The 20671-nt window shown below is 35.7% G+C and overlaps 1 protein-coding gene across 1 annotated transcript in view; it reads right to left on the reverse strand.

Moving 5' to 3' along the window:
* Window positions 1-1128: 1128 nt before the first annotated feature.
* LOC128636351 (uncharacterized) overlaps window positions 1129-20671 on the reverse strand; it is a 126291-nt gene continuing 106748 nt past the window's right edge. The window contains 1 exon segment of the mRNA XM_053689377.1: window positions 1129-1449. Coding sequence (XP_053545352.1) covers window positions 1254-1449 — 196 coding nt within the window. The 3' untranslated portion in view covers window positions 1129-1253.

The following is a 20671-nucleotide window of genomic DNA, read 5'->3' on the forward strand; positions in this document are numbered from 1 at the left end:
CTCATCCTCCCTGTACACCTCCTTTATCTCCCCTTCCTCAACCAAAACACATTCAACATCCCCATAAACCACCCCCAAAGATCCCCTGTGCTCACTGACAACAGACAAATCCCCCCTTTCCTCAGACCCCTCCCCTCATTAAGTGCCAAATCCACACCCGCTCTTTCTGTGCTAACATATTGCTTGCTGCCAGTTCCCATAATTACAGGCCCCTCTGGGCCGTGCAACTGTTCCAGAGACCTCTGCTGTAATAATCTAACCCTCTGACACTCGGGCCCAGCCGGACCGGCCTGCACCACAATCTTACCCCTCAGAGCTGGAACAGGTGCAGCCTCCACCTCCGGATCCCTGTTGTCATCCTGTAAACTCTGCTCCACCTCAGCCACCTGACTTGAAACAGGCAACGGACCACAGCTCCTCCTTCTGCCTGCACTCACACTTCTTCTCCTCTGCCCACCGGATCCTTCATTGGCCACAGGACTCAAACGCTGAGGAGGTCGGGATCTCCTAACAGGGTGACCTTTTGTAGGAGTTACCTCTATTTTTTCCCCTTTTTCTTCAAATAGGGACCGGATTTTCTCTGCTACCCAAGAAGGGTCTCTACCGCCAGCTGCCTCCCGCTATTGCTCAAGAAGATAATCAAAATCAGCAATAATGAGACTGGGCAGGAAAAAACATGCAGCAGAGGAGATTTCTGTATCAGTTACCTCACAAATTTCTGCCTGTTTTTTCCCGCTCAGTCTCCCTATATATCGGCACTTTTGGCTCCTCCCCCTTTCACCTGCTCAGCCAACCCAGAGGCTTTTTCCTCCCATAGATCAAGAGCCCCTCCAGCACAGCTACGCGTGCTTCCAGGGCTGACCCTACAATTTTAGGGAACATGGAGAGTAAAGTATCCTAATACATAAATAAAATGGGTTCTAAATCTTACTTTTTACCCGTACGAAGTGGTCACCTGAGAATGAACTACAGTCTATCATTATGCAGCATTTAACAACTTCACAGGTCATATAATCAACTGCTCACTAAAAATCTGCCATATTAAAACATGCACCCAATACCATCATATAGCGCTTTCATATATATATAAAGGTTTTAAATGTTTTGTCTAATAAGAGGGTAAAGCTGTTCTCAAGCAAGATTTGTAAGTTTATTTAAAATCACACTTTACATTTAAAAAAACAACAACTTTAAAACACAATGTAGGACTGTGGACACTTTCAGGACAGTTTATTAATTTTTCAGCAAATGTTCTACCAAAGACTCTGGCCACCTTCGATGACTAAATTGTGACCCGTCATGTAGTCTGAGGCTTCAGATGCTAAATAAACGACAGCGGCCTGCAAGTCTGTTACTTGTGCAAGTCTTCCAGCAGGAATATCGGCCAACCATCGCTGTACTAGCGGCTTTAAGGCATCTGAGTGGATTAACGGGGTATCTACAATGCCGCTGCAAAACAAAATAGAGAAAAACAAAATTATGTCCCTTCCACAAATTTCTGGGTTTGATAAGAGAAAAGTTTTCACTTTATGCTCCTTCACCAATAAAATATATTTTTCCAGTTGCAACGTAGAAGAGCATACCTAGGTACGTTTAAGAGTGTGCATGTATCTTGAGCACTATATAGAAGCATTAGTTTGCAACTATGTTTGTAAAATTTGACACATTGTTGCAAATACCACTGACAAATAATGCTGAAGACATAAGCATAAAGTTTTCTTTTAATTTTCTTTAAATTGATATGTTAAACTTGAGTTAAAAAAAATATATATTTTTTACATTCCTGTTCCTTTAAAACACAACAAAACTGAAACATTCTGAATCTCTTTTGCAATACGTATTTGTACTGAAAACTAGCGTATTGAAATCATTGCAGGTTTCCCAATATTAAGAATTATATGTTAGCCGGGTACAGTAAGAGATAATATTGAATGACAGTTTTTGATTGATGATTACCTATAATGCTACAGGAAACGATTCAAACCCCTGCAGTCCTACACATTAAAACAACGGTTTCCCATTAAAATGTACAAACAGGATTTACTGCACATTTCATTAATGGGACCAAAGCACTGTAAACTGCAGTACTTCAATTTTTGCCGACTTTTATACATTTAACTGACAGTGATTGCTGATATTCCCCTGGTGCGACATATTTATGTTTTTGTGAAACATATAATTTCTTTAGCCCCAGAACAAATATATTTACATAACCGTGCCTAACAAGAAATTGCATTTAACTTCACGAGGATGACAGTAACTAAAACCTGGACTGCCAATTCTGCTTCATTAGTGTGGCAGGAACGCAATCCAAATGTTAATAAAAATTCCAACATACTGATAAATTAGCGCTTCTAAGGAGCGTGTGACACCTTGGTTAAGATATTCAACCTCAATTATATTTCCCTTCAGCACCCTGTTATCTGGAACTTTTGCTGGCAATCAAAGGTGCAGTTTTTCAGCGGCCAATTTTCTAGATAATGTAGCTTATCAACACAGTGGGTAAACTGCCAATGAAATCAGGCTGCACTGAGACACACACGTGCTAATTGCATCTCCTTTTTTATGCATATTTACAGTCTGTCATTTCAAAGAAATCAGTGGGCCATTGAGAGACCCAGTTAACTGGAAGAACTGATGCTTGCAAATGAAAATTAGCAAACAAACTCGTGATAAATATGAAATGAGGAAGAATAAATAATATAAAAACACATCTTTTCTACCCTACAAAAGAACATCATTTCCTTTGTTCAAAACTACTGAAAATTAATGGAGGTTTTTTTTTCTTCATTTCAGTGCCTTTATTTAATTTCATTAAATATATATATATAAATATATATATATATATATATATATATATATATATATATATATATATTGTATTTTTATTTTAGAGACTTTGAGGTAGACCATTGACTGACTTCACCTGAAATATCCCAACCAATATATACTGTACATACATATATATACATACATGTATACATACATATATATATATATATATATATATATATATATATATATATATATACATATATACATATATACATACACACACAGTGTTCTCCCCAGTCCCTATTTAATGGGCACACCACCTGGCTAAATTTTGCAAGCTTTGCTCGATAGCTCAGGTCTGGTTAAACTGAATAATTTCAGCTTGCTTGGCTTGCATATCTTTGCTGCAACACAAGCGGACAGCTCCACCTACTGGCTATTTTAATCAATCCACTGCTTCTCAATGCTTTTCAATAGCAGTCACATGACTGAAAAAAAAGGTTGTTATTCTGAAACGGTGCAAATTGAACCGTTGTAAACCGAGGGCCACCTGTACTGGTTATTGTAGGAATGTTTAATTCTGTCAATATAAATTCTATCAAAATGCATATTTGAAGAAATTTTAGTTGAACGTTGAGTATATTAATTTTGGATTATTTAAAATATTTTGCAACAGGTTGCATCGCATTGAATATTTCATTGCAGGAGTAGAAATCATCTCAACACAAAGAAACAATAAAACTACTAGGTTGCATATTCTGTAGCACATAAGCAAAACTCTAAAAGACACTTGCTTTTGTGTTAAATAATATATTATTTTGGCTGTGTATCATCAGATAATGGTTTCTTCTTTTTTCCTAATCTGATTGCTTTATATGCAATCACCTTTGCAGATTTATGGTCCATATAAAACTGTTCACAACTTTTGTCAATACAAAAAATATTTCCTCAGTGGGGAAGGGTCCTCGTAAGATATTGTTATAATTTAGATTTGGAAAATAAGTATTCTTATAGAAATAGACTTAAAAGTGATAAAATAAAATGTACTTTTTTGAATCAGAACCTTTATTTTTGTAGTATTTAACAAATATATGGCAAAATTACAAGTATTGCGGTACAGCTATACTGCTGAAAAATTGGCCATAGCAGGCGGAATATGCAGGTCTCCCGTATTACAAGTCGCTGTGGTACGGCTATACCGCTAGCATTTTAACCTTTACGCAACTCTCCATTCCACATTCAAAAAATGACTTTTTAGTGCAGGATTTTCATTGCGACTGTATTAAAGGTTGTGCGGTCCGGCTATAATGCTAACATTATAGTCTATACCGCCGCGATCTATTCTGCTATCTGAGATCAGTAGTTATGGATTTTGCATAGCCCTTAAAAGGGCAATCAGCTCTTTTGCAGCCAATTAAAATTTTAAAAAAATCCTAATCTAAAAAAAACCCCACCCCCAAAAATAAAAAAAAGTCCTGGACGAAGATAGAAGAGGTCCTCGCGGTGGATGAAGATGTCGCCGCCTGGAAGAAGACCTTCACCGCCTGGAAGAAGACCTTCTCTGCCGAACTTCAGGAACAGTGAGTACCTATTTGGGGGTTAGAGTTAGGCTTTATTTTTATTTTTTGGGGTGGTTTTTTTTTTAGATTAGGGATTTTCGTATTTTAACCCCTTAACGACCGAGGACGTGCAGGGTACGTCCTCAAAAAAAAGGCAGTTAACGCCTGAGGACGTACCCTGCACGTCCTCGGTGTGGAAAGCAGCTGGAAGCGATCCTGTTTGCTTCCAGCTGCTTTCCGGTTATTGCAGTGATGCCTCGATATGGAGGCATCCTGCAATAACCTTTTGAAGCCATCCGATGCAGAGAGAGCCACTCTGTGGCCCTCTCTGCACCGGAGATCGGTGGCTTCCTTCGTTGGTGGGTGGGAGCAGTACCGGGAGGCGGGTGGCGGCCATCGATGACCCTGGAGATGTTGAGGGGGGCGGGATCGTGGGCGGGAAGGGAGCGGGTGGGAACCGCTACACTACAGAAAAAGGTGTAAAATAAAGAAGGTTTAAAAGGGCAATCAGTTAAAAAAAGTTAAAAAAAAAAAAAAAAACGATCAATGAGGTGGTGGGGGTTTGTGGTGGTGGGGGATTTGGGGAAGCTACACTACAGAAAAAAAAAACTAAGAAAAAAAAGCCCTTTTTTGTGCAAGCTGGGTACTGGCAGACAGCTGCCAGTACCCAAGATGGCCCCCAATAAGGCAGATGGGGAAGGTTACAGAGCTGTTTTGGGGGGATTAGGGAGGTTGGAGGCTAAGGGGGGTCCTACACAGCAGAAGAATTTTTTTTATATTTTTTAAAAAAACCTAAACCCCCCAAAAAGCTTTTATTTTAGTACTGGCAGACTTTCTGCCAGTACTTAAGATGGCGGGGACAATTGTGGGGTGGGGGAGGGAAGGGAGCTGTTTGGGAGGGATCAGGGGGTCTGATGTGTCAGGTGGGAGGCTGATCTCTACACTAAAGCTAAAATTAACCCTGCAAGCTCCCTACAAACTTCCTAATTAACCCCTTCACTGCTAGCCATAATACACGTGTGATGCGCAGCAGCATTTTGCGGCCTTCTAATTACCAGAAAGCAACGCCAAAGTCATATATATCTGCTATTTCTGAACAAAGGGGATCCCAGAGAAGCATTTACAACCATTTGTGCCATAATTACACAAGCTGTTTGTAAATAATTTCAGTGAGAAACCTAAAATTGTGAAAACTTTTTTTTTTATTTGATCGCATTTGGCGGTGAAATGGTGGCATGAAATATACCAAAATTGGCCTAGATCAATACTTTGGGTTGTCTACTACACTACACTAAAGCTAAAATTAACCATACAAGCTCCCTACAAGCTCCCTAATTAACCCCTGCACTGCTGGGCATAATACACGTGTGGTGCGCAGCGGCATTTAGCGGCCTTCAGCAATGCCAAAGCCATATATGTCTGCTATTTCTGAACAAAGGAGATTCCAGAGAAGCATTTACAACCATTTGTGCCATAATTGCACAAGCTGTTTGTAAATAATTTCAGTGAGAAACCGAAAGTTTGTGAAAAAATTTGTGAAAAAGTGAACGATTTTTTGTATTTGATCGCATTTGGCGGTGAAATGGTGGCATGAAATATACCAAAATTGGCCTAGATCAATACTTTGGGATGTCTTCTAAAAAAATATATATACATGTCAAAGGATATTCAGGTATTCCTGACAGATATCAGTGTTCTAATGTAACTAGCGCTAATTTTGAAAAAAAGTAGTTTGGAAATAGCAAAATGCTACTTGTATTTATGGCCCTATAGCTTTCAAAAAAAGCAAAGAACATGTAAATATTAGGTATTTCTAAACTCAGGACAAAATTTAGAAACTATTTAGCATGTTTTTTTTTTGGTGGTTGTAGATGTGTAACAGATTTTGGGGGTCAAAGTTAAAAAAAGTGTGTTTTTTTCCATTTTTTCCTCATATTTTATAAAAAATTTTACAGTAAATTATAAGATATGATGAAAATAATGGTATTTTTAGAAAGTTAATTTAATGGCGAGAAAAACGGTATATAATATGTGTGGGTACAGTAAATGAGTAAGAGGGAAATTACAGCTAAACACAAACACCGCAAAAATGTAAAAATAGCCTTGGTCCCAAACGGACAGAAAATGGAAAAGTGCTGTGGTCATTAAGGGGTTAATGGGGTGCAAAAGAGCTGATTGGCCTTTTAAGGGCAATGCCCATACAAATGCCCCTTTAGGGGCAATGGGTAGCTTAGGTTTTTTTTAGTGTTCGGTTTTTTATTTTAGGGAGGTTTGGTGGGTGGGGGGTTTACTGTTAGGGGCGACTTAGTATTGTTTTACGTGAAAGAGCTGTTTAACTTAGAGCAATGCCATACAAAAGGCCCTTTTAAGGGCTATTGATAATTTAGTGTTAGATTAGGGGGTGTTTTAATTTTGGGGGGCTTTTTTATTTTTATAGGGGTATTATATTAGGTTTAATTTTTTTTTTATAATTTGGTTTATTTTTTTCTGTAATTTGAGACTTTTTTATTTTTGTAGTTTTAGATGTATTTATTTTAATTTAATCTTAGTTTTTTTTTAAGTAATGTTAGTATTTTTTATTTTAATTTTAACTTAGTATTTTTTTATTTTATTTAATTGGGGTTAATTTAGGGGGTGTTAGGTTAGGGGGCTTAGAGATTAAATTAGTAATTTGCTTTGTGGGGAGATGGCGGTTTAGGGGTTAATAGTTTAATTAGGTTTATTGCGTTGTGGGGGATAGCGTTTTAGAGATTAATAGGTTTATTATAGTAGTAGCGATGTGGGGGGCCGGTGGTTAAGGGGTTAATAGTTTTATTATATTAGTAATGATGTGGGGGGCGGCGGTTTTGGGTTTAATAGGTTTATTATAGGAGTAGGGATGTGGGGGCCGGTGGTTTAGGGGTTAATAGGTTTATTTAGGTGTTAGCGATATGGGGAGGCGGTTTAGGGGTTATTAGTTTTATTATAGTAGTAACGATGTGGTGGGCCAGTGGTTTTAGGGGTTAATAGGTTTATTTAGGTGTTAGCGATATGGGGCGGCGGTTTAGGGGTTATTAGTTTTATTATAGTAGTAGCGATGCGGTGGGCCAGTGGTTTTAGGGGTTAATAGGTTTATTTAGGTGTAAGCGATGTGGGGGTGGCGGTTTAGGGGTTAATAACTTTATTTAGTGTCGGCGATGTCAGGTGGCCGGCGGATTAGGGGTATTCAGACTAGGGGTTTATGTTAGGGTGTTAGGTTTTTACATAACTTTCTTTTCCCCATAGACATCAATGGGGATTGCATTACGGCGATCGCCATTCCGCGACCACAGGTGTTCTCTCCATTGATGTCTATGGGGTATAACGCGCACGAGCACGTCAAGTCAGGCTTTGGGTTTTGTGCGGTATGGAGCTTATCGCACCATACCGTACAACAAAAGAAGGCTTTTCAGTAACTTGTAATGGCAGCACTATGGAGAGTGTGATACCGCTAATTTTTTTGCGTTGATTAGCGCACAACTTGTAATCTTGGTGATAACCTTTTGTCATCTGTATTAGGGTTAAACACACAGATAAACTGACACAAAGTGAGGCCCATCAAAAACTATGAGACAAAAGAAAGGGGTGGGATCGCGCTACAAATAGCTAGAGAGTTCTAAATGTAATTAGTAAACTAATAGCAGTAAATTACCGTACGTGCGTGAGTAATTTCAGTGCCAATGGGTAAATATATTTCCCCTATGATATTTGCTGGGTGTATAATAAAAACCAAATGACAAACAAACTTATATATGTATATTGTAACCTCTAACTCCAAAACATTCCAAATGTTCTATTGTATGTATATTGGAACATGTAATTCTAGAATAATATAAACCAGAATAGTATCTAATTGAGTTTGATATTGATAATGTATCGAAAAGAGGAATACATAGGTTGAAATGTAAAAAATGGTTAACAATTTATTGGCGATTCCTAACGTGTTTAGAGGTGAACTATCACGGAATGAGAGCGAGGGCAGCCACTTTATTTATCCTGTTATTGTAATCTGTCTACTTAGTCTGCTAATATTAGAATTTTAAGTTTCACAATTTACTGTTTAAGATGTTTTTTAATATTTGATGCCGGCATCTCATTTTATTGTATTAATAGATCCAATAAATTGTTAACCATTTTTTACATTTCAACCTATGTATTCCTCTTTTCGATACATTATCAATATCAAACTCAATTAGATACTATTCTGGTTTATATTATTCTAGAATTACATGTTCCAATATACATACAATAGAACATTTGGAATGTTTTGGAGTTAGAGGTTACAATATACATATATAAGTTTGTTTGTCATTTGGTTTTTATTATACACACAGCAAATATCATAGGGGAAATATATTTACACATTGGCACTGAAATTACTCACGCACATACGGTAATTTACCGCTATTAGCTTACTAATTACATTTAGAATTCTCTAGCTATTTGTAGCACAATCCCACCCACCTTTCTTTTGTCTCATCTGTTTGGAGTGTATTTTTGGGGTTAATACACTTTTTTGGGGATTTGCATTGGAGAGACTGAGTGTTGCATCTAATATCAAATCTCCTAAGTCTTTTACCATCTCATATCCTTTGAGATCATATCCTCTGAGATCTGTATAGAAGCGAGTTTTACAGCTTCCTTCATTAATGGAAGAGACATCACTGGAGGAGCACAAATAAATTTATTAAGGATAAAGGGGATTTCATTGTACAAACTTTTGAATGAACTTATATGGGGGCGTATTCGATCGGGTTGATTTCTGTCCGCGGCCTCAGAGCAGGCGGAAAAGTTATGGAGCAGATGTCTTTAGACCGCTGCTTCATAACTTCTGTTTCCGGCGAGCCAGGTTTGTTATGTTACAGGAAATGGTAAGCTTGCAATGTTTCACTTCCCTGGAACCTGTATCATCCAGAACAACTTTTTAAAAACTTAGATGGACTGTCTCTGCATCACAATTCCGCGCCTTAACATGCTACTAATTGGTATCCAGCTACTTGCAATGAGAGTAAAAACTTCTAATATACAAGACAATGAATTTTCCTAATTATATTGTTATAAGTTTTATAGATCAGACATACAGTATATCTAGGACTGTTATACAACACTCATACCATGATGTCTGTAAAGGGGAGTGACTGAAAGTCATGGAAATCTCAGCCCTTATCGACTATTGTGGGAAGGGGTTAAATGGTTTGTGTGCAGACACAGTACAGCTACAATACCCTAGTGTCCCCTGGGTTCCCAAACACTTAACTGCCCCATACACAGTTTTACAGTGCACAAAATAAAGGGTAGAATAGCTCTTACATCCTATTAACTCTCTCAGTGCTGACATGCATGTCCAGATTAAAACACAGCACTTACAGAGGAGATCTGACACATTTTGGGAGGTGCAGCAGGTCGCATACTATTTATAACCACTGTACCTCCAGTACTCAGCAACAGCAGAGACAGCTAAACACAGGTGGACGCCACATGGAGAGGTTAAAGTGTGTCATGGCTATTACCAAAAGACCTATGGTATATCAGGTAGAGCTAGATTACGAGTGGGGCGTTAACTGCGCTAGAAGTTTTTTCGTGTGCATCGCGTTGCCCTTGTATTATGATTTGAAAGTGAACCCGATCTCATATTCTCAACTGCGCTAACCCAACATGAAAATATGAATATTTCCCATCCCAATGTTCTTCACATAGAAGAATATGTTCTATTTATTCATAAATAAATATTTCTTTATATATCTGCAGGTTTTTTTTTGTACAATATATATCTATACCTATATAAAAATACATGATTATATATAGGTATTGATATATACATATATATATATATATTTTTTTTTTATAGGAATATATATTTATAAATACTTACAACATATTCTGCTATATGCAGAACATTGGAATGTCAAATATTTAGAGTAAATACAAAACCTTTATTAAAAATGTATATTGCATAAATATGTTTTTACATGTTTTCATCTACTTAACTGCAAAGGGCTCCAATGCACATATATATGTGTGTGTGTGTACATATGTATTTATGTGTTTAAATGTGTATATATGTCTGTAAATACATATAATGTGTTTTGTAAAACTTTTTTGCTTTGCAAAAAGGTTAACCAGAGTTCTGAGGATGCAGTAATCATTCTAGTATAAATTCTGATTGCGCTCAAGGAGTCGTGTTTACTTTCAACTTGTAAAATGAGTGGGAAACCCGACGTGCGCAAACACCTGCAACATAAGCCTTATCGCTTGTACGTAACAGTGCTCCACTCATAACCTGGCCTGTAGTGGTGTTATATGAGTCAGGCTTGCCCTTTGGGCCAGGCAAAGGAAGCACCAGCACATTGGAGGGCCCCATAATGTTTTCAGCATTGAGGAAATAAGAAGGTGAAATGTAAATCATGTATTTAGTTTATGTAGAACTGTTAATAAGATCAGGAGGTGTAATATATAGTGTTATTCTTTATATAAGTCTCACTGAATGTTTAGCTATGGGTGAGCTATGGGGGGAATAAGGGGCCCCACAAACTTGTCTCACCCAGGGCCCTGCAAATGCTAAGGTGGCCATGACCAAAATCCATATATGACTTAACCCCTATTATAGAAAAAAATGCCTGTACTCAATTGCCAAATATTTTTTTTTTAAATGTCTTATTGTGAAAAAATTATTTAATTTAAAAATAAACTGCTCTGATAAAAAGCATTGCCATGATGTTGCAATTATCTCTGTCAGTCAATGGGTTAAAAGAAAATTGCAAGATTAGAACTATTAAGATTTATTTTAAGGCTATGTTTCCATAACCTTTCATCATCATCAACCCTTAGGGAAACCTGTGGTTTGTTGTCCCTGCAAACTTGTTACAATTCAGTGCAAAGCTTTTCGTGATTCTACCCGAACAAGGTAGAGAGATGAAACTATTATTATTGCTATTATAATTTAGGTGTAAAGCACCATAACATTCTATTGTGCTAAACAAGGGGCACAACATTCTGTAAATAGACAATGGCTTAGATTACAAGTGGAGTGCAAAAATATTAGCGTCAACATTGCTCGAGCACAATCAATAGTGCTTCTATTTTTGTGCTTATATTACGAGTCAAAAGTTATTTTTTGTCGATCGAGCTATAGTCTAGGGCACGCTAACATCTGCATGTCAGACAGCACAGGAACACTAAATCCTTCACATAATAAGCCAGGGTTGAACTACAAATAGAGTTCTTCATTTAGTTTGGAGCTATACTATTAATAATAACGGTACGTCAGCTTACATTTTTTCAGCTGTATTTTGCAATGCGCTCAAGTACAACACATAACTCACCATTTGTAATTTGAGCACAATGAGCGGGCTAATCCGTTAAAAGTATAGGGTGCACCAAAGTGTTGCCCATGTTAAGAAGCTCTGGATAAAATTTTCAACCATACATTTACGATTTTGGTTATGTATTATTCTTTACATGAGACAGAGCATAAGATAACATGCACCCTATCAATTATACTGTACTTGTAATCTAGCCCATAGTGTTATATTGTACAATATAAAATGTATATATCAGGCTTGAGATAGATGCTCATTGTTAAGGCAAGATCTTGTTCGAATATTTTCTACAGGTTCGTTAGTCAGTGTTTTTGGCATTACCTTTATAGATGTTGCAGTGAGGTTTGTTTGGTTTTGCTAGACATTAGTTTCACAAACAGGTTTTATTGAATCCAGGCCAATATGTAAGACTAAAACAAAGCAATACAAATAACACAATAATGCATAATATTTGTACTGCACATTTGACAATAATGAGACTCTGCTGAATAACAAAATGAGGAACTATGATCCCAAGAACGTACAATCTACAGATTTAAAGATGAATGAGCCAGAAAGGTAGGCAATTACTTAGACCTCTGAAGGATACCATTATTTAATAGTTGTTGTTCCAAGACTTTATGTTAACATAATTGGAATTATTATGATATGCCTTGAGGTTATACAATACTGTATAATTCAACTAAGTTATTTAACAGATCTTTTTTTCCAGGTATAGCAACTTTAAGCTCATTGGGAGCACAGTTAGGGAAAGGTGAATGTTTTAGGCATATTTGCCAGAAAAGTAATCTTCCCTTTAATGAATGTAACATTTGAATATCAAATTCTATGTTCTCTGTTTATTTTATTTAACCTACATATTCCCATTTGAAGTACAGCTGTCATATGTAACTGGCTGCTTTCTTTCCATACGTTCCTTTCCCTTTCCTGTTACATTCCTGTCCACAAACATTTGATACATAATTCCTCCATTTATCAAATCCCAGATGCACAATGTTCCCAACTAAGAACCTGTCCACCCATGATCAAGACAAACAAACACAGATGCTTGTCTCTTTCTCTCAATTAACAATGTAAAAGTAAATTCTTGTGCATCTCCCTACTTTCGTGTGACCAGTTGTGTAAGAGCAGGGCCTACCAATCACCCCAAATGAACATCTTTCGGGTATTTTAATTCTGCCATCTCTGAGGTGCAAAGACTCAGGCTCACATCAGCAAACCTGCCCTTCAAGGGTTTATGCTGCTAAATAAATGGAGCCCATAGGCTTGCTACCTACTTTTATTCTTGCATGTGCATGCTAAAATTCACACACTTGACAATATCTGCAAATAGAGGTAAAAGCAGATAAAAGGTCTGGTATGAAGTTAAGAGGCACAGGAGTAATGATTCACAATTAGGCAAATGGGCGTAGGTTCCTGATTTATGTGCTACTCACAACAAAGAGAATAACTAAGTACTGACCTGTGTTTCATAAGGCCAAGGCTTAGTCAGTTCTATGAGTAATGTTGCCAACTTGGTCATGTAAAATGTTGTGTTAAGCAGCATAGGCCGATGCCCATACACAGCAAATCACTCCTGTTTCCCTACATAATGGATTTTGACCAATAGCATCATCCCTTGTCTTCAGAGTTATACACAGTCAAGTATAACTGCACTTGTGACCTTTCCTGTGGTTATATATGTAGTTAAGCACATGATTAGTAAAACTGGGCAAGTAGTCCACATATGGTTTACACCGGGCTATGGTTAGTATTGTTTCTCTGGTTGGGGAAAGGGTTGCAATTAGAATAGATTGCTGGAAGCTTATTCAGTGCAGCAAATCATATATTTTGTATCCATCTGCATTGAGCGTTAGGTTGCTGTAATGCTCATATCAGGACAACAGGTCAAGGAAGCCAAAATGGAAGTAGGGTTTTATATGCACATTGCACGACGCTGTACATAATAGTGTCAAGCATGGAGTACATATTCAAAGTATTTTTTTAAATATATACCATAGAAAATAATTATTGCATTGCTAACAATCTGCATTCAAAGGTATTATTTTTAAAGCATATAAAACTTTTATTTTGTTAGCAAATTTAGCATTGGTTGCATTCTAGAGAATTATCCCTTGAGAAACCTCATCTGTTGTTCTTCTTTCTTGTAGTCAACACATAATTGTGCTCCTGTACTGATTAAGCAATTACTGTACCATGCGTGGGAGCTCAGGGTTTGGCATTTCATGAAATTCCCTCTAGCTTCTCTGGGGTTACTGGAAACACTGATTTAAATTACAGGAGAAGCAGGCAAAATAAAAGCACATTGCCAAGATTGTTTTCACTATGCATTAGAGAACTTTTTATGGGGAATTACATTTTGAGTAAAGTCAAAATGAAACTTTTATGGATTAGACAGAGCATGCACTTAAAAAAATCCAATTTAGTTCTATAATGAAATTTTCTTTGTTCACTTGGTATCTTTTGTTAAAACCTAGGTAGGCTAAGGAACGTGTGTGTCTTTAAAATGTTTTAACACTTTATGACAACAATGTTTGTAGCAATGTTATACATTGTTGCAAATACTGCTACCATGAAATACAAAATGTACATGCAAACTCCTAGATTTACACTTCCCCAAAGAATATCATGAATAAAAAAATAGTTCATTATTAATAGAAGTAAATGTGATTATTTTTTTAATTGCATGCTCTGTCTGAATCATGAATCATTAAATTTGAAGCTCCCATGATCAGTATTAGCTGTTGCCATTTCTGTGGAGCTTTGGCAATGTGACAACCAGCTAATAAATTTTGATTTGGTCACATGCAGGGGTCTACTGATATTGGCATGTTGCTATTCAGTGATCTAGTTTCTGTCTTTCGGAACAAGCATAGGACTTAGATTTATCTATTTAAATAATAACTTCAGTGCTGTATCAATATAAACTTATAGCTTTATTCTCATGCCCTTCTTGCAGTTATGAAAGGGTTATACACTGTTCTTTGGAGTCTGCTTCATGGTAGAAGGTTACTTAGTTCTATATTGTTGGATTTCTGCCATTACATATCTTTGTAGGCAATATTCATTTGAATTGTGTCCAGGTTTACCTTACGCCAGTGCCAATGTGCTAATGCGCGAGTGTATTGACTGTGCTGTGCTAACAACCTATTAGTAGTTTCTGCTCCGCGCCAACATTTCATTAAAAAAATGCATTTCTGAGAATAAATAAGAATGCTTCGCATTTTCATAATGGTGAGATCTCATAGCTTTGTTTGACTTTTTAACATCTACCTACAGCCTGACTATGCAATAGCTCTACATTTTGAAAATATAATTTAAAGAAAAATATCAATTCTTTTGTTTTTTTTCAATATTGCTTTTACCATATTGATGACAGTATTTGTAATATGTCTTATGGATAGAGTGCTGTGTAGTTGAGGATTGAAAAACATTATCCACTGAGATTAATCACTTCAAATTCCATAATAGTATCTTTTGAAAATCAAATCAAATCTTAGTTTATCCTCTTTACAGGACAATATAAAGGAATAAGGTTGCAGTTTTCTAATTTGTCCTCAGGACAAATTATCTAAATAGACTATTGGTAATATGAGATCCTATATACTGAAGGATTCTGAAAGCAAATTTTACTCTCAAAGCTGTGTATAATAAGGGACACAAAATATGCAGTTTAACAACAAAAGTATAAAGTAAAAATTGTAATAAAAGTATATATTTAAAAAAAAGTAATTTTAAAGTAAAATAATAATATGTATTCAAATTCTTATTATAAATATGCAGAATATTTCTTATTTAAATTATTTAGCAAAATTCATATTTAAAGGGACACTGCACTGTGAAATTGGGTTCCGTTGACTTATTATAGAGGTTTTAGAGTATAATATGTATGGAATATTGCTCAATTGTATATTTTTGTATATGAAATAGCAACTGTTACTCATTGGAAACACAGCCCAATTAAGGTTCGATAACGAATAGAACAATATTTATTGCTCGTGCTCTAACTCCACTAGAAGTACGTTTTTTGCATGCGTATTACAAGTCAAAATTAAAAGTTTTCACTCCCGCACTAACCTGACGAGAGCAAAAATACGAAGTTAGAATATCACAACTGAGTTAAGGTATTCCCTATAGAAGTCAATAGAGCAAGAAATGTGGGGAAAACAACTACTATTGTGCAAACCTCACATTTTCTCAAATGCGCTAATCCAACATGAAAATATTAATATTTCACATTCCAATGTTCTTAAAATAGCAGAAAAAGTTCTATTTTTTCATAAATTCATATTTCTATATATACGTATACCTATATATCTATATGATTATATATAGGTATAGATATATGCCGATATATAAAGGAATATCTAATTAAAAATACTTAGAACATACTCCCCTATGTAAAGAACATTTAAATGTAAAATATATAAAGTAGATACACAGTTAAACACTTTATTTAAAATAAATATTGCTTAAATATGATTTTTCAGGTTTTTAGCTAGTTAACGGCAAAGGGCACCAATGTATACATACATACTGTATGTATATATACATATATAATATATATATATATATATATATATATATATATATATATATATATTATACATATATAAGAGATGGACAAATGTGCTGAAAGTGCAATTTGTTTGGTAGAACGGATAGTCCTGTGGATATTCGTTTTGGACAATCGTATGTTGATGAGAATGAAAATCGATTAAAATGTGTTAATTGAATGATATTTCCGATTTACAAATGTTACTTTCGTTTTTGAATGTTCATAAACAGATACTATTCAGAGGTTCAATAGTTCCTGCGGTATTGAATTCAGTAAATTGATAAATAATAGATAAAAATAAATCAATTTGAATGCTTCTATTTGAATATTGCAGAATTTGAATATTACATTTAAAGAGATCATTAGAAATACTATTACAAATATATAAATTAGAATTTTTCGAATTTGAACATTGTGTAATTTGAATCAAATTATTAGAACATTTTAAATCAAATATAAAATTTTAAGAGAGCATTAGAAATACTATAACATTAAACGAATTTTAGAATGCTGTACAAACATTCGAAATTTGAAATGAACGAACAAACGTGTTTTTGTTTCATTTTTCCAATGTTGCAAAATATTCGCCCATCCAAATCCCAGCACACCTAATTGATTTACGCTGTGCATATTTAGTAAAATTTATTCTTGTGTAATTTACATAAAAATTTAACATTTTTTTTATAAAATATGATTTTTGGTGAAAAAATGTTGTCATAATTTTTAATGCACCTTAACAAAATACTTTTTTCCTGCATATTTTTATGTGAATGGTTACATTATTTGTTTTGTAAGATATTTAAAATATGAATTTTATTGTGCACTTTTGAAGTGTATGCATCCCCTCGACATACAAAAATGTAGTATACGCCCCTTAAAGAGACATCCTAGTTTCAGGGTAAAAAAGTGTCTTTAGAACATTCCACTAGGCAAATAGAAGGACTGGCGAGTATTCTTTAATAATCTCGCCAGCACAGAGACCTTAATATCATCGGGCCACTAGTGCTCAAGATATGTGTACGCTCCTAAGCCTACCTCAGTATGCTGTCACAGAAAGGAGCTAAAATTTCAGCAAACAATACAAGAGAAAGAAGTAAATTTGGTAATTATAGTAAAGCAGCAAGCTTTTTAAAACTGTATGCTTTTATCTGGAAGAAAAAAAAAAAGCATTCTTCTTTAATTTTAAGCATTGCAATAAGCACCTGAGAAGTCTATACAATGTTCTAACCCTGCAGGAATGTCATGTTTACACATAAGCAAAATGCTGTGTTACCGGAAAGGGTATTTTTAGTTGCATAATTGAACTTGAACTGTGTTTTATGAGATACATTCAAAAGGGGTCATAAAAGTAGTATTAGAAATGCATAGCAGTACATTTTAAATTCCATTAGAAGCATTTTGCAATATGATTATTTTTGCTAAAATGCTTCTTTGAAGAGTTATAGCTAAAGGCTTGTTTTTTTAACGTGTGCAGCTGTGATTTTGCAGAAGTATCTGTGAAGATATTAGGGATATTCATGCACAATGGTTTTTGGAATTTCAATCATTGTAAAGTGCATTTGAATCCCCCCAAAAAATTAATCATTCAAGCAGTGATACATTTTCAAAGTATTTTCTCCTAAATAAACATGCTGCTATTGTTGTTCTTATTAGTAGCAGATCAAAAAAAGAAGGGGTGTCACATAGTGTGTATACGAAAATACAAACTTTCCATTCACTATTTTTGGTACTATTGGATTAGTATTTGAGCTGGCTGGTATGCCCATTAAAGGGATACTCAAGTCAAAATAAAATTTTAATGATTCAGATACAGCATGCAATTTTAAACAACTTTCTAATTTACTTCCATTAACAAAATGTGCACAGTATTTTTATATCTTGACTTTTTGAGTCACCAGCCCCTACTGAGCATGTGCAAGAATTCACAGAATATACGTATATGCGTTTCGGATTGGCTGATGGCCGTCACATGATACAGTGGGAGTGGAAATAGACATAACTTTGAAATTTGTCAGAAAAAAATCTACTACTCATTTGAAGTTCAGACTAAGGGCCCATGTACGAAGGAGCGAGACAGACAAGCTTCTCAACTCGCCACATATGGGCAGTGGACGAACAGTATGCGCTGCCCGTATGTATCATTACATGCTCAAGTGAGTGTGTAATGCCGCCCCTTCTCTAGCATGACCAATTGTGTGAGAGAAGGGATTATTAATCACTGAGAGCGAGCGAGCGACCTCTCTGTGATTTCCCTTACAACCTCAGTGGTGGCGTAGGGTGTAAGAGTCTAATGACCGCTACTTCTTACACTGCAGGAAGCAGGTTCGGATATGCGAACCTGCCCCACAAGAGCTTCCGAGCAGCTTTCGCTGCTTAGTATATGGAGCCCTAAGTGCTATTGCATTTGCTGATTATGCAAATCTACTGTATTTACTTGTCCTTTAACCAGCTAACTGATCATAGGGTGTAAACCAATAATTTTGGCAAGTGCAACACCCCAGAAGGAACTCCAGAAAGCAATTAGTAGATATAATGAGAAGCAACAGACGATTATTTGGTATCAGTATTGCAACATGATTCTCAGCCTCATCTCATAAGCCTGTTTCATTAGGCATACTAATCAAACACAGATGGGCCTATTTATCAAATCATCAACTATGTTGCATTCGCATCAAAAACACGCGCGTCAAGTATGGTGCAAAGAGCATCGGTGTTAACTAACATTCATCGATGTTGCGGCTATTCAGGTTTTTCCCATCTTTATTTATATAATTTCATAACTGTCCACGAACAAGCACATTTCTCTTTAGTACATTATTGTATATAGTGTAAAAGTATTCTTTTTCTGAGCAGGACTAATTGCGAATATAACATGTAATCAGAGTATCATATGCATTTATTTGCAATCAATGGATATTTTAAAGGGATAGGAAAGTAAAAAATTAAGTTGCACTAGTGGGAGCTAGCTGCTAATTGGTGCCTGCACACATTTGTCTCTTGTGATTGGCTAAATAGATGTGTTCAGCCAGTAGAGGAATGCTGTTCCTTCAGCAAAGGATAACAAGAGAATTAAGCAAATTTGATAATAGAAGTAAATTGGAAAATTGTTTAAAATTGTATGTTCTATCCAAACCATGAAATAATAATTTGGGGTTTCCTGTCCCTTTAAGAGCTGAGTCAGGTTTCTCTCTGCACCTGTCTAACCTTCCCTGATTGCAATTTATTTAAAAAAAATACCCCTTCACATGTGTTATAAAATGGGCTGGCATATAAGATGACATTTCTTACTGAAAAAAGGTGGGCTATCCCTTTGAGCTATCATCTTAAGAATATATTGACTCAAACATAAATTCAAATTTTAAAATCCTTGTCTAAAATATTACACTGTGTCCTAATGTCAGCATCAATGTTTATCTATAATACTAATTTCACATATACATACTTTCAAAGTATAATACACAATGTAACAAATGGCACTTACAAGTTCTGATGAGTAATCAATGACACAAGTTTCAAGCAACTTGATTCGTTAGTGATAGTTTATAATGTGTATTTGAATTAGATTGGCTGAAGTCATAAATCATGTGATTATGCATATTCCAATCAAAAGTGTTGGAAAAATGAACCAGTGTGTAGGTTATTACCCTGCCAAGAGTTGCACTGTTGTAGTCAGCTCTTGAGAAGATGATCAACAAACAGCTGGACTCTTAGGCTTACATGCTAAGGGGGTTCAGGGGATAGCAATGGAGGAGAGGAGCTGGTATAAAGAAAGGTTAGCGTAGGTTGTATGCATCCCTGAACAGTAGAGTCTTTAGGGAGCACTTTAAGCTTTTAAAACTAGAAATACAAATAAAAAGGAAGTTGGCTATATTATGTTGTGAATTTATTTCATTTTTATCTCTATATCTATTAGTGCAACAAGTTTGGGGAAAACCTTTGCACCAAATATGTAGAAATAATATTGTTCAATTTAAAGAAAAAATGAGAGAGTAGTATATACCACTTAAATAATATTGTTCCCTTGCTTTGTAATGAGAGACAAAGTTGTAACATAATTCATAAGTAGTAATGTATTTTTCATTTTTATCCCTATATCTACTAGTGCACCAAATGTGGGGCAATAATAGTTTGATTTAGAAAGGGTATACTATTTTAATAAAGTTTCTAATTTACTTTTATTATGTAATATACTTCATTCTCTTGCAGCATCAAACATAAGCTTTCTGTGTTTTCCGACACCCATTGAGTTCTATGGCATCTGCAACCTGAAGGGTGGCGGATTGAAAACCAGGAGTCAGAAAAGATGCGAGAGTAACTGTAGAATTTTTTATAACTACGTGAGAGCTTTAAATGGTGTCAAATAGGAGGGCGAATGAACACGATTCTGCTTGAATTCTACGGGTTTTCAACTCACATCGATCTGCGTCGGATTGAGGTCGTGG

This window comes from Bombina bombina, chromosome 7 (assembly GCF_027579735.1).
Source record: "Bombina bombina isolate aBomBom1 chromosome 7, aBomBom1.pri, whole genome shotgun sequence".
In the NCBI taxonomy this organism is placed as follows: Eukaryota; Metazoa; Chordata; class Amphibia; order Anura; family Bombinatoridae; genus Bombina; species Bombina bombina.